Source organism: Homarus americanus, unplaced genomic scaffold (assembly GCF_018991925.1).
Source record: "Homarus americanus isolate GMGI-L3 unplaced genomic scaffold, GMGI_Hamer_2.0 scaffold41830, whole genome shotgun sequence".
NCBI lineage: Eukaryota > Metazoa > Arthropoda > Malacostraca > Decapoda > Nephropidae > Homarus > Homarus americanus.
The window spans coordinates 6,266-20,483 of record NW_024749379.1 but is presented as its reverse complement, the minus strand read 5'-3'; the positions used below and the strand labels follow the sequence as shown (position 1 = coordinate 20,483).

Here is a 14,218-nt window from a genome sequence, read left to right as displayed (position 1 = left end):
CTGATGTGCGTTCCAGTTACGTATTGCAGAGTTAATCAATCACAGTACCCGTAGGCTGGCCTGCCCCTCCTCCTCTCCTCCTCCCCTCCTCTCCTCCTCTCCCTGGTATCCCCTGACACCCCCACGTGGCTCTGACGAAGTGCCAGGAGGTGTTGCCACCAGTGACTTGGAGGCGTCATTACTAACTACTATGTGGAGAGAGAGGGAGAGATTGTGAGCCTCTCTCTCTCTCTCTCACTCTCTCCACAACAGAACCGTTTCTCCTCTCTCGCTGGTCTGTGCCTCCTCCTCCCTGCCCCCTCTCTTCTATCCCTATTCACTACCCCCCCCCACCCCTCTCCCCTCCTGTCCTCTTTCGTCCTTCTTCCCTCCCTCCCCCCCCTTCCTCCTTTCTTTTTACTCTTCCCTTCCTCCTGCCTTCCTCCTTCCCTCCTTCCTGCTATTCTTCCTTTCTTTTCCTCCTCCTCTATTACCTCTCTTCCATCACCACTTTTCTTTCCTTTCTTGCCACTCTTCCTCCTTCCCTCCACTGCCCCTCCCACATCAGGTTAATCACCGGCCAGGTGAGGTAAGCTGGCAGCTTGTCTAACTATTCCCCTTCCTTTCACCTCTCCTTCTCCCTCCCTTCACCCTTCTCCTCCTTCACCCTTCTCCCTCCCCTCACCCTTCCCCCTCTCCCTCCCTCCTCCATGAATGATAGATGCCGTGTGTCTTTCCTGAATGATAGGATGCTGTGCCTGTTATCCTAAGTCAATATAAAGTCCTACGTTTCGTGTCCTAGAGAAAGAACTGGGTAATAATTTTCCTATTTTTTATTCCTTTTACCGAATATAAAGATGACAGTTAATTCAATAGGTGTGTATTTGATTTGAGTAGATGAATGTTGTATTATTTAAGATATTAGAATGTATGGATGTTGTTTTATTTCAGCAGGATTACAGAATATACAACCAATCAGGTTCATAAAACATCATTATATTACAGTAGTACAGACGCTGATACATATATGCAAGAACATATTTTTCCAAAACATCACAGCACTCAGACATTACCCAGGGCCAAAATACAGGTAGTTTGTCAGGTTACAGCTGTGGAAATATAAAATACAGTGAAGGACTTGTCAGTGTGTGATCAGTACAGTAATAGTACATTAATAAATTATTTCACACTATCATGGTCACAGATAACTGTGTGTGTGTGTGTGTGTGTGTGTGTGTGTGTGTGTGTGTGTGTGTGTGTGTGTGTGTGTGTGTGTGTGTCTGACCTGGTTAAAGTATCAAGGTGTTTTGTTATTTTTTTGTGATTTGCATGTTTGTGTAGTCTGTGTTTGTTTTTGTAGTCTGTGTTTGTTTGTGTAGTCTGTGTTTGTTTTGTAGTCTGTGTTTGTTTGTGTTTTATAAAGGTTTATGAGAGTATAGACACTCCTCCCCTGTCACTCACTCCACCCCACCTCTACTCCCTCACCCCACCTCTACTCCACCTACCCCCACCTCTACTCCCTCCACCCCCCACCTCCTCCCTCCACCCCACCTCTACTCCCTCCACCCCCCACCTCCTACTCCCTCCACCCCCACCTCCTACTCCCTCCACCCACCTCTACTCCCTCCACCCCACCTCTACTCCCTCCCACCCCACCTCTACTCCCCTCCACCCCCCTCTCCCTCACCTCTCTCCCTCCACCCCTACTCCCCTCCACCCCACCTCTACTCCCTCCACCCCACCTCTCCCTCCACCCCCTCTCCCTCCACCCCTCCCTCTCTCCCTCCACCCCTCTACTCCCCTCCACCCCCACCTCTCTCCCTCCACCCCTCTCTCCTCCACCCCCTCTCTCCCTCCACCCCACCTCCCTCCCCCCACCTCTACTCCCTCCACCCCCACCTCTACTCCGCCGCCTCACCTCTCAGTGTCAGCCAAGTGAAAAATTTGAAAAATGATTTATGATTCATGTAAATGAGAACACACACACACACACACACAGAGAGAGAGAGAGAGAGAGAGAGAGAGAGAGAGAAAAAAGAGAGATTAAAGAAAAAGAACATCCTCATTCCTTTCTCTTTCTCTTCTTCCTCTTCCTCCTCTTCCCATTATCCTTCCTCCTTCTCTCCCCACTCTTCCTCTTCCTCCTCCTCTTCCTCTTCTCCCCCCTCCAACCAGTCTGTTCATCCTGGGCACAAGTAAAATGTACATCATCATTCCATTACCTTCGCCTATTAGGGAAATTTCACCTGCCTGTACAGTGCTTACCTGTTCCTTCAATAACTTGGTAACTATTGGGCGTCTGTTGTTCTGTGGGTGTGTTATGGTCTGGTGGAATCTGTCTGTCTGTCTGTCTGTCTGTCCGTGGGTGTGTTATGGAGAAGTAGACTGAGCCAATGGCGTAAAGAAACTTGCCTATGTACAGTATTTACCCTACCTGGGGATCGAACCTGGGTACATATGGTAGCGAGGCGAGCATGCTAACCATTACACCCGGCAGTAATTGGGGACCTGGATATTAATCGATTTGAATTGAATTGAATTGAATTGAAATAGTTTATTTAGCATCGTGTTCCGGGGTAATGGTTAGCCAGTGCTTGTAGAGTTGTCCGGTTTTCTTGGACTATTCCTTGACACTGGGTCATACAGATCGTTAACTTAAGGTGTGGTTGTTGAATTGACGACAGCAACCATTATGGGGATGTCTGTCAATCCGTCTATGGTTGTGTTATGGTATGATGGTGGTATCTGTCTGTGTGTCTGTCTGTGTGTCTGTCTGTGTGTCTGTCTGTAGGCGAGTTGTGGCGTCCATCTGTCCGTTTGTCTGTCTCTCTTCTCGTATAAGTTTACCCTCAGTCCAGGTTTGATTTATGAATTAGATTTTAACCTATTACTCTAAGAACAGTCACGTCTCTTCCTTCAAAAATGCTTGCTGGCTTATGTATGTATGTATGTATGTATGTATGTATGTATGTATGTATGTATTAATTTTTGTGTATGTGTTTATTCTCATTTGTATTATACATGTTTACGTGTGTTTTCATGTGTTTGTCCGTCACAATGGGTGTGTGTGTGTGTGTGTGTGTGTGTGTGTGTGTGTGTGTGTGTGTGTGTGTGTGTTGATGCAAAACACTCAACATTCAGTTTTCGTGTCCTGGACATTTTGGACACTACCTGGTGATGACTGTGTGCCGTACGTGCCTGTCGACTGTGTGTGTGTCTGTTTGTCTGTTATACAATCTGTGTGTGTCTGTTTGTCGTTGATTTTTTGGGTCTGTACATGTGTGTGTGTGTGTGTGTGTGTGTGTGGGTGTGTGAAAATGTGTGTGTGTGTGTGTGTGTGTGTGTGTGTGTGTGTGTGTGTGTGTGTGTGTGTCCTTGTCGCTTACACTCATCTCGACCTACAGGAGATCCTAATCACCTCCGTAGATGCCTATGCACACTTCGGCCTTGAGATGAATGCAAGTACGACTCATATTCTGTTTCAGCCTGCCCCTGGTTCAGCCACACCTCCACCATCCATCCATCTTACCGGTACTACCCTCACTAATGTTACCACTCCCAGTACCTCGGCCCCCACCTGTCCACCACTGCGGATATCGACGAGATTCAACATCGGATCAGATTTGCATCTCAAGCCTTTAACAAACCCGTGTCTTCAGAGGTAGATGTTGATGGTAAAATTTACACTGAGAAACGGAAGAGAGACAAATGGTGTGATAACCTTACACAACACAGCACCAACCTTGCTCTAATTCTGCTCTATCTCCTCGGTGGTGAGTGAGTGAGTCAGTGAGTCAGTCAGTGTGTGAGTCATATATTGAGCTGTTAACGCAGATTAAAAAGACAAAAAAACTTGAAGATAAAGCTAAAGGAAAGGATAATTAACTAAGACTTGGGAAGAGTTTAGCAGGACAGTTAAGAAACACGGCTTTAAGGTTTTTTTTCCGGGGGGATCCTGGAGCCTGAGGGTAGATGGTGCTATGCCACTGGACACAGGTGGGGTAGATGGTGCTATGCCACAATACACAGGTAGGGGTAAGATGGAGCTATACCACAGGACAGAGGTGGGGGTAATATAGTGCAATGCCACAGGACACAGTTGGAGGCAAGAGGGCTATATCACAGGAAGACAGTGGTAGTTATAGTAATAGTACTAATAGTAATAGTAGAATAGTAGTATTGTCAGTAGTAATAATAGTAGAATAGTAGTAAATAGCAGCAGCAGTAGTAGTAATAGTCGTATCCCCAGACAATAAGTAAAAAATGCAAAAAAATATTGTCATCGTTAATTGAAAACCATATTTGTCCACAATTTTCCCACGAATGCTTTTGTTTACTTTCAACATAGAACTTTTATTTGATATTAATGGAGGCTTTTATTTATTTATTTTGTTCCCGTTTTTGTGAGTATCGGGACTTAAGCTTCTCACTGCACGCTAATGTGTGCAAGCTTTTAACTGTTTCTTTAATACGCTTGAAAATCCGATTAAATGATTATTTTAGCTTTTAACGCTAGTGGGGGACTGAATAGTTCCACATAGCCCTATAGTCCAGTGTTTTATTGAATAGGTCCACATCGCCTCATGTTTTATTGAATAGTTCCACAATTCCATTTTTTATTGAATAAGGTTACATGTTATTATTATTATTATTATTATTATTATTATTATTATTATTATTATTATTATTATTATTATTAATTTGTTTACAAATATTATTATAAACAACAAATCGAGTAATATGTTAATTTTATATAATTTATCAATCGTAATCCTGCCACTCTATTTTTACACACTTTAATTAAACACCTTAGAGAAGAAGGTATATGGATGGTCTCAGGTAGTGTGTTAATGATGTGTTGTTGGTTTTTACCTGTTGTTTTCTTTTTACTTACAGGTATGTAGGTTGTGCTGTAAATCAGAGCGTCTGGTATGGTGCTGTGAAGGTTGCAGCTGTAAATCAGAAAATCGGGTAAGGTTGCTGTAAGTCAGATTATTATGGATGCTGTCAACAGAAATCAGTTGAAACACTTCCTGGAATCCTGTACCGAACTTTACAATTGAGGAAAGTAAACGCGTCAAGTGCAGTGCTGTTGGGACCCACTGTTACTAAGACTACAGATAACATATGCGGTTCCTTGTCTCAGTTAGGTTAAGTTATAATTAGTTTAGGTTATGATTAGTTAGGTTAGTTTAAAATAAGGTTGGTCAGACACTGAATCTTACGTTGGCGCTTGACACTTGATACATAATACTTGGCCCTTGTAGAGAGAGAGAGAGAGATGGTAATAAAATTTCCAAGTATTGAAAATGTGTTCGTCTTTATTCGTAATATTTTCGTTATATATTTTGTCTGTATATATGAAAAAAAATGGTAAATATTAAAGAGTATACGAGAGAAATTGTGAAATGGGGTTTGATAAATAAAAGTAAAAGGATAGTATAGAAGAAAAGATGAGAGAAACGGTGAAAGGAAGTTTGATAGCTCGCCCGGGAGTGACGGAGGTGTGACGGGGATAGGTGACGGGGAGGAGTAACGGTGACGGGAGAGTCATCATTCAACAACGAGGTAACAGCCATGGGATGATTGAGTCAACATTGACAATGGTGTTCCCGGGTGATTGAATATCAACAGTCGTGTTTCAGTTCACATTCCCTACCGCCCTTACCTGTATAGTGAAGAATTGCGTACACATACAGTACACATGTATATATATATACACATACAGTACACACACACATACCCACGTACACACATACAGTACACACACATACATATATACATACAGTACACACATACACGCACACACACCTATATACAGTACACACACACACACACACACACACACACACACACACACACACACACACACACACACACGTACTCACCATTTAAACTGTTAGACTCACCTCCTATACTCATTGACCCCCTCCCTTCTATACTCATTGACCCCCCTCCTCCTATACTCATGACCCTCCTCCTTTATACTCATTGACCCCCACCCCTCCTCCTCCCATTTTAAAGACTCACCAGTGACTCACCACATAACTGAGTATTAACGAGGACTTGTGTCTGAGTCACCTGTGCGATGAGTCAGTGACCTTTGCCAGTTGTAGGTGTCTACCATCTCTCCTTCTCTCTCTTCCTTTCTTCCTCCTGTCATTAACTTCTTTCTTCCTCTTCATTCTTCCTTTCTCTCTCTCTCACCCCTTCCCTTTCTTTCTCTCCACATCTCACCCCTTTCTTCCCCCATTTTCTTCCTCCTTATCCCTTCCTTTCATTCTTTCCTCCTCCCCTTTTCATTCACCTTCCTTCTCCCTATCTCTCTTCCCCTTCACTGTCTCTTTATCCTCCTTCTTCCACTTCCCCTTCCCCATCTCTCTCTCCTCCCTCCCTCCCTTCCTATCTCCGTGAGACTTGTATGTTAACTCAGCTCCAGCACCACCTCCCTCTCTCACCTCCCATTCTCTCCTCCCGCCCCTCCCTCCTCCCCATCTCCCCCCAAAGCCACCACGCCCATATGCCCTCCACCCACACCCTCCTCCCCTCCACTCCCTCCTCCCTCTCCACCTCCCCCCCTCTCCCTCCACCCCCCTCCACCCTCTCTCTCCACTCCCTCCTCTCCACCTCCCAACCTACACCTCCCCCTCCACCTCCACCCTCCCCCTCCTCCACCCTCCCCCTCCTCCACCCTCCCTCCACCCCTCCCCCTCCTCCACCTCCCACCCCCTCCCCACCATCCCCCCCTTCCACCCTCCCCCCTCCTCCACCCTCCCCTCCCCAGCCTCCTCCTCCCCCCCACCTCCCCCACCATACATTATGTCCCCCCTACCAGCGTTACGTCATACACCAGGAATAATGGCCAGAATTAATCGTTGTGTTTCTGTCCAGTGGCTGCTAGAGGAGGAGCGCTCCCATGTACCGGTCCCCTTCTCCCACGCACTGGTTGCCTCCTCCCATGTGACTGGCTTACCTCTCCCATGTACCGGTCCCCTTCCCATGTACTGGCTTACCTCACCCATGTACCGGTCTCCTTCTCCCACGTACTGGTTGCCTCCCATGTACTGCTTTCTCCCATGTGTCCCTTCCCATGTACTGGCTTACCTCACCCATGTACTCGGTCCCTTCTCCCACGTACTGCTTTCCTCTCCCATGTGCTGGCTTACCTCCCCATGTACCGGTCCCTCCCACGTACTGGCTTACCTCACCCATGTACCGGTCCCCTTCTCCCACGTACTGGTTGCCTCTCCCATGTACCGGTCCCTCTCCCCATGTACTGGCTTACCTCACCCATGTACCGGTCCCCTCCCACGTACTGGTTGCCTCTCCCATGTGTACCGGTCCTTCCCATGTACTGGCTTACCTCACCCATGTACTGGCTTACCTCACCCATGTACCGGTCCCCTTCTCCCATACTGGTTGCCTCTCATGTCCTGTCCCCTTCCATGTGCTAACCTCACCCATGTACCGGTCTCCTTCTCCCACATGCTGGTTGCCTCTCCCATGTCCGGTCCCCTTCCCATATGCTGGCTTACCTCACCCATGTACTGGCCTACCCATGCTGGTCTCCTTCTCCCACGTACTGGTTGCCTCACCCATGTACCAGTCCCCTTCCCACGTACTGGCTTACCTCCATGTACCAGTCCCCTTCTCCCACATGCTGGTTGCCTCTCCCATGTACCAGTCCCTTCTCCCACGTACTGGTTGCCTCTCCCATGTACAAGTCCCCTTCCCATGTACTGGCTTACCTCACCCATGTACTGGCTTACCTCACCCATGTACCGGTCTCCTTCTCCACGTACTGGTTGCCTCACCCTGCAGTCCCCTTCCCACGTACTGGCTTACCTCACCCATGTGCAGTCTCCTTCTCCCACACATCTGGTTGCCTCACCCATGTACCGGTCCCCTTCCCATGTACTGGCTTACCTCCCCATGTACCGGTCTCCTTCTCCCACGTACTGGTTGCCTCCCATGCTGGCTGCCTCACCCCATGCTGGCTTACCTCACCCATGTACCAGTCTCCTTCTCCCATACTGGTTGCCTCACCCATGTACCGGTCCCCTTCCCACATGCTGGTTGCCTCTCCCATGTACTGGCTTACCTCACCATGTACCAGTCCCCTTCCCATGCTGGCTTACCTCACCCATGTACCGGTCCTTCTCCCCACATGCTGGTTGCCTCTCCCTGTACCGGTCCCCTCTCCCACATGCTGGTTCCTCTCCCATGTACCGGTCCCCTTCTCCCACGTGCTGGTTGCCTCTCCCATGTGCCTGGCTTACCTCCACCCATGCCCGGTCCCCTTCCCATGTACTGGCTTACCTCACCCCATGTACCGGTCTCCTTCTCCACGTGGTTGCCCTCCCATGTACTGGCTTACCTCCCATGTACCGGTCCCTTCCCATGTACTGGCTTACCTCACCCATGTACCGGTCCCCTTCTCCCACATGCTGGTTGCCCTCTCCCATGTCCCTTCTCCCACATGCTGGTTGCCTCTCCCATGTACCGGTCCCCTTCTCCCACGTACTGGTTGCCTCTCCCATGTACTGGCACCTCACCCATGTACCGGTCCCCTTCCCATGTACTGGCTTACCTCACCCATGCCGGTCCCCTTCTCCCACAGTACGGTTGCCTCTCCCATGTACCGGTCCCTTCTCCCACGTGCTGGTGCCTCTCCCATGTGCAGTCCTTCTCCCACGTACTGGTTGCCTCTCCATGCTGGCTTACCTCACCATGTACCGGTCCCTTCCATGTGCTGGCTTACCTCTCCATGTACCGGTCCCTTCTCCCACGTACTGGTTGCCTCTCCCATGTACTGGCTTACCTCACCCATGTACCGACGCTTGTAAAGGTGAATCACTATTTAGGTCGGGATACACAGGCCGTATTCCTTTACCCCGTAATATTATGAACGTTCAACTAGGTAAAAAAATATCCCTAAAAATCTTAATATATTTTGTTTCCCACTTTAGCCCAGTTTAGTTTTCCATAATAAATGTTTAAAATTGGGAAGTTCATTTTGAAGTCAGCCGGTACATAGTGTGGTGTCTCAGAGAAGTCAGCCGGTACATAGTGTGGTGTCAGAGAAGTCAGCCGGTACATAGTGTGTGTGTCAGAGAAGTCAGCCGGTGCATAGTTGGTGTCTCCGAGAAGTCAGCCGGTACATAGTGTGGTGTGTCAGAGAAAGTCAGCCGGTACATAGTGTGGTGTGTCAGAGAAGTCAGCCGGTACATAGTGTGGTGTGTCAGAGAAGTCAGCCGGTACATAATAGTGTGGATGTCAGAGAAGTCAGCCGGTACATAGTGTGGTGTCTCAGAGAAGTCAGCCGGTACATAGTGTGGTGTCTCAGAGAAGTCAGCCGGTACATAGTGTGGTGTCTCAGAAGTCAGCCGGTACATAGTGTGGTGTCTCAGAGAATTAGTACACTTTGCACACTACCTTATGAGATCATCATGGTGATCTCGTGAGTGTTCATATTACAGCAACAACATTGTCTTCACTTATAGGAGACCTCACACTTCAACACGTGAGGACAATGTTGCTGTTGTACTACAAACATTGACGCCTTCCCGATAACCTGTAAGGCAGTGTGTAGACATATTTCTGAGACACTGTTTATAATACTGCCACCTGAATGTTTGATAAACGACTCGTTCACAATGGGTAGGATGTGATTTAGGCACTTTATATTTTTAGCCTGTATTTGCCTTTCTCCTTGGCCTCTGTACATTGTAGGGAGTGAAAAAATGGTGTTATTCACTGAATTACATTATTATTATCCATGCAATACTCAGATTTTTTTTTGTTTAACATATTTGGTTTTTATTTTTCAGCTTTGCAACATATAATGTGCATATTTCTTCAACTTCTCACTTGTATTTTTCATCATTGCAAACTCATAATGTGCAATTTTCATCTCTGCAACACAATGTGCAATATACCTAGAATGTATATTGTGATGTGCATATGTGACCACTGTATTTATAGTTCACTGCCTCCTCCACTGTGTGTTGTGGATTCTGTCTGTAGGAATGTTGTGTTCCTTCATCCACTCCCGTGCGCCACCAGGCCCCCCCCAGCACCCCAGCCCGCTCAGACCCCTCAGCACCCCACAACCTGCTCAGCCTCCCAGCACCCCAGCCCGCTCAGCCCCTCCCAGCACCCCACAACCCGTCCAGCCCCCTCCAGCACCCCACCCACCTGGCCCCTCCAGCACCCCCTAGCCCGCTCAGCCCCCCCCTCCCGTCCCCGTAGGTGTGTTCATTTGGGTGGTGGGCGCCTGTGGTAAGCACAGGTTGAGCCGGAGCGATCACCGGCCTCAGCAACAGTAGGCAATACAAACACGAGGCCAACTGGGTTATCCGGCTCAAGCAGCTGCAGCACAGCAGACGACCCCCCGACACAGTACCTGGACGATTTATCTGGTAAGCAGCCCAAAACACAGCAGACAGAGGCTTCCTAACACATCAGACAGCAACCTCATTAAAACCGCAGCCAACAGCCCCCATAGCACAGCAGACAGCAGCCTCCATAACACAGTATGAACCAGCAGCCTCTATAACACCAGCAGACAGCAGCCTCCTTAAAACGGCAGACAACAACCCCGATAACTCAACAGACAACAGCCCCCATAACCAGCAAGACGGCAACAGCTCTAGCAGACAGCAGCCTCCCCCAAAACAGCAGACAACAACCCCCATAACACAACAGCCAATAACCCCTAACACAGCAGACAGCAGCTCCAACACAGCGAACAGCACTCCAAACACAGCAGACAACAGCCTCCATAACACAGCAGACAACAGCCTCCATAACACAGCAGACAACAACCCCCATAACACAACAGCCAATAACCCTAACACAGCAGACAACAGCTCAACACAGCAGCTCAACACAGCAGACAACAGCTCCAAACACAGCAGACAGCAGCTCCAACACAGCAGACAACAGCCTCCATAACACAGCAGACAACAGCCTGGCCAAGGTTCCGGTCGTACTCCTCGTTAATATAATGGTTGCCGGAGCCGACGTTATGCTCTCCGCCGCCCGCCCGCCCGCCCGCCCGTGTGTGGAGGAGGGTGGGAGTTGACGGTGTAACGGGGCAAAATGGGCGGAGTTAGGCGGGGTGTGGTGACGAAAGGGCAAAGTAGGTGAGAATGGGTGAAATGTTTCGAAAGATGATGCAGTAGGTGGTGGTGTTTGGTGGGTGTGAACAGGGTAACAGTGTGGGCGGGCGGGCGGAGAGGGCGGGTTTAGGTGTGGGGCGGGCATGATGAGTGGGGATAGTGGGTATAGCAGTGGATAGAGATGGGTTGAGGGATAGGTGGTGAGAGTGGGCGATGTCAAATGGGCGGGGATAATGGGTGTGGGCGGATGGTGGGTAGTGGATAACATGAGGTATTTACATCTAATACTTTTTTAAGGATGTCTACCTGGAATAGCGTCAATTGCGATCAAAGACCTTTTTTAATGACTCGGCTACTGGTAATTCCTTTCTGGTGGTGAATAAAGTTTAGGTGTTATAGATTCATTCGGCTCTCTTACTTAGAGTGCTGAGGGCTGGTGTGTGGTGGTGCTGAGGCTGGTGTGTGAGTGGTGCTGAGGCTGGTGTGTGGTGGTGCTGAGGGCTGGGTGTGTGGTGGTGCTGAGGGCTGGTGTGTGGTGGTGCTGAGGCTGGTGTGTGGTGGTGCTGAGGGGCTGGGTGTGTTGGTGCTGAGGGCTGGTGTGTGGTGGTGCTGAGGCTGGGTGTGTGGTGGTGCTGAGGGGCTGGTGTGTGGGTGGTGCTGAGGGCTGGTGTGTGGTGGTGCTGAGGGCGGTGTGTGGTGGTGCTGGGGCTGGTGTGTGGTGGTGCTGGGGCTGGTGTGTGGTGGTGCTGAGGGCTGGTGTGTGGTGGTGCTGAGGGCTGGTGTGTGGTGGTGCCGTATCCCTGCTGGGGACGTTTTGTGTCTTTGTCGGCATTAACTTATGAACCATAAGTAATATGTGTAGGCTGTGGTACCCCAGCCAGGTCACCGCGACAGGTACCCCAGCCATGTCACTGGGACAATGTATCCCCAGCCGGTCACCGACAGGTACCCCAGCCAGGTCACCGCGACAGGTACCCCAGCCAGGTCACTGGGACAATGTGCACAGCCAGGTCACCGACAGGTCCCCAGCCAGGTCACCGCGACAGGTACCCCAGCCAGGTCACCACGACAGGTCCCCAGCCAGGTCACCACGACAGGCACCCCAGCCAGGTCACTGGGACAAAGTACCCCAGCCAGGTCACACGGTCCCCAGCCAGGTCACCGCGACAGGTCCCCAGCCAGGTCACCACGACAGGTCCCCAGCCAGGTCACCACGACAGGTCCCCAGCCAGGTCACCACGACAGGTACCCCAGCCAGGTCACTGGGACCAAAGTACCCCCAACCAGGTCACCACGACAGGTACCGCAGCAAGATTCACCTAAACTTCCCAACGTAAGTCTTCACTACTGGAAGATTAGCCCAGAGTTTTCAAGTTTTTCACTGAATTTATTATTTAAACTTTCTCGAGGAACTTTGGGGAGATTTTACGGAAGTTTCTCAGGAAATTTATATCATAGTCCCCCCCTCTGAACTACCCCCTTCCCCTTAACTACCCCCTGTCACCCCGGAACAACCTTCTTATCCCGTACCACCCCATCACCTCTTTACCCCGTTACCTCTTAGCTATACTCTTACCCTTAATTATCCCTTACTCCTTATTATCCTCTTACACCTAATCACCCCCCCTTTTGCCCCTTCATACCCTCTTACCCTTCATCCCTACTATCCCCCTAATAACTACTCCCTTACCCCTTAACTCCCCATACCATTCCCTGATCCTTATTACCTTTTACCCCTTATTAATCCCTGTTGTCCATCCCCTATTCCCCCCCCATCCACTTCCCCTCGTCCTCCCACCTCTTCATCTCACCTCACCCCCTCCTCCCTCTCCCTTCCCTCTCCATTTCACCCCTTACCCATTTCCTACCCCTCCCCTGAAAAGATCCACTGGTATTTATAGAAAGACTCTTGAAAGACCTAAAAATTCCACTTCAGAATCGTACTGTTGAATTCGTTCTCCGGAGAAGCGTCTACTGCCACTTAAGAATTCGCTTTGTTATTCATCTGCCGGTGTGGTGGCGGAGTGGATACAGAGCTCGCATCCTGCTCTAAAATATCACTACTGGTTCGCGTTCAGGCACCCCAGTCGATCCAGCTGTGAATGAGGTACCTAGCGTTACAGTTGTTGAAGTCAGGGTGATCGAGTACATTGTCACTGCCTTATGTACAGGTTTAGAATTCAGTGTGTTGTGACCTTACTGGCTGACAGGACCCGCTTTCATTGTTGTCACTGGAGGCACTGGAGCTCCTCTCCTTATGTCTGTCTTTACCTGCCTGCTTTCCCCAATTTTCTGTTTCGTGTCACGTGCGCGGAAACTTTGCACTCATGGTTGCCAAGTCATTAATGACCATTAAATGCATTTTTATAATATAAATGCCAACTGGCGGACATTACACAAAATCGTTGGCGATTTTGCTATCAGATATCGAGTTTGAAGCCTAATAATACAATTTTATTCCTCAATTGTTTATCGATAAAAAAAATAGCCGAAGTGAGACCTGGCGGCCATTTTGTTTTTAATAGTATCTGCCGTTACCATTCATTACACAAAAACCACGAATACTTTTATCCTCAAAACTCTGCAGAGATGAGTATAGAAAGGCAGTTATGCAGATTGGATGGTTTTGTATATGATAAAGGAATGGACGCCTGGTTAGTATCCATAATATACAGGCAACAACAAAAGAAATTCTGCATCTTTACGGTGTTATACATTATGACACACCGGGCCAGAATTGTGACAGACATACGGGTGTTATATTTATTCCTGTTATATAATACATCACACAATATGGCCTCAGTCAGTGATCGTCAGACCTCGAGGTGCAGAGGAACTTTTTGTTGACTGTATATGTGTTAGTAAAGTGGGGATGGTGCTCCTGTGCCTGTCTTTGAAGCCTGTTGGAGTTACCTGAAGCCATTTTGAAGCCATGAAGCCGTATGGAGGAATCCTTCAATATTTCTCCAAGGAAGATGTCACCATTATCTCGAGATCTCTAATGTCGCTGAACCTGAAATAAAGTATACCTGGAAGAGCTTGTTGATGTTAACCCGGAATTAATATAAGTAGAGCGAGGGTCTTCCGTGATTGGTCCCAGATGTAAACAGTGATTA

At 48.8% G+C, this 14,218-nt stretch overlaps 1 protein-coding gene across 1 annotated transcript; it reads left to right on the top strand.

Annotated features, from left to right (window-relative positions):
* Positions 1 to 10,470: 10,470 nt before the first annotated feature.
* On the top strand, positions 10,471 to 10,935 carry LOC121853358 (uncharacterized protein DDB_G0287625-like; the record flags this gene model as incomplete). The annotated part of the gene is made up of 1 exon (XM_042347429.1): positions 10,471 to 10,935. A coding segment is annotated over one exon (465 nt), but the record flags the coding sequence as incomplete, so codon positions are not given.
* Between the last annotated feature and the right edge of the window lie 3,283 nt (positions 10,936 to 14,218).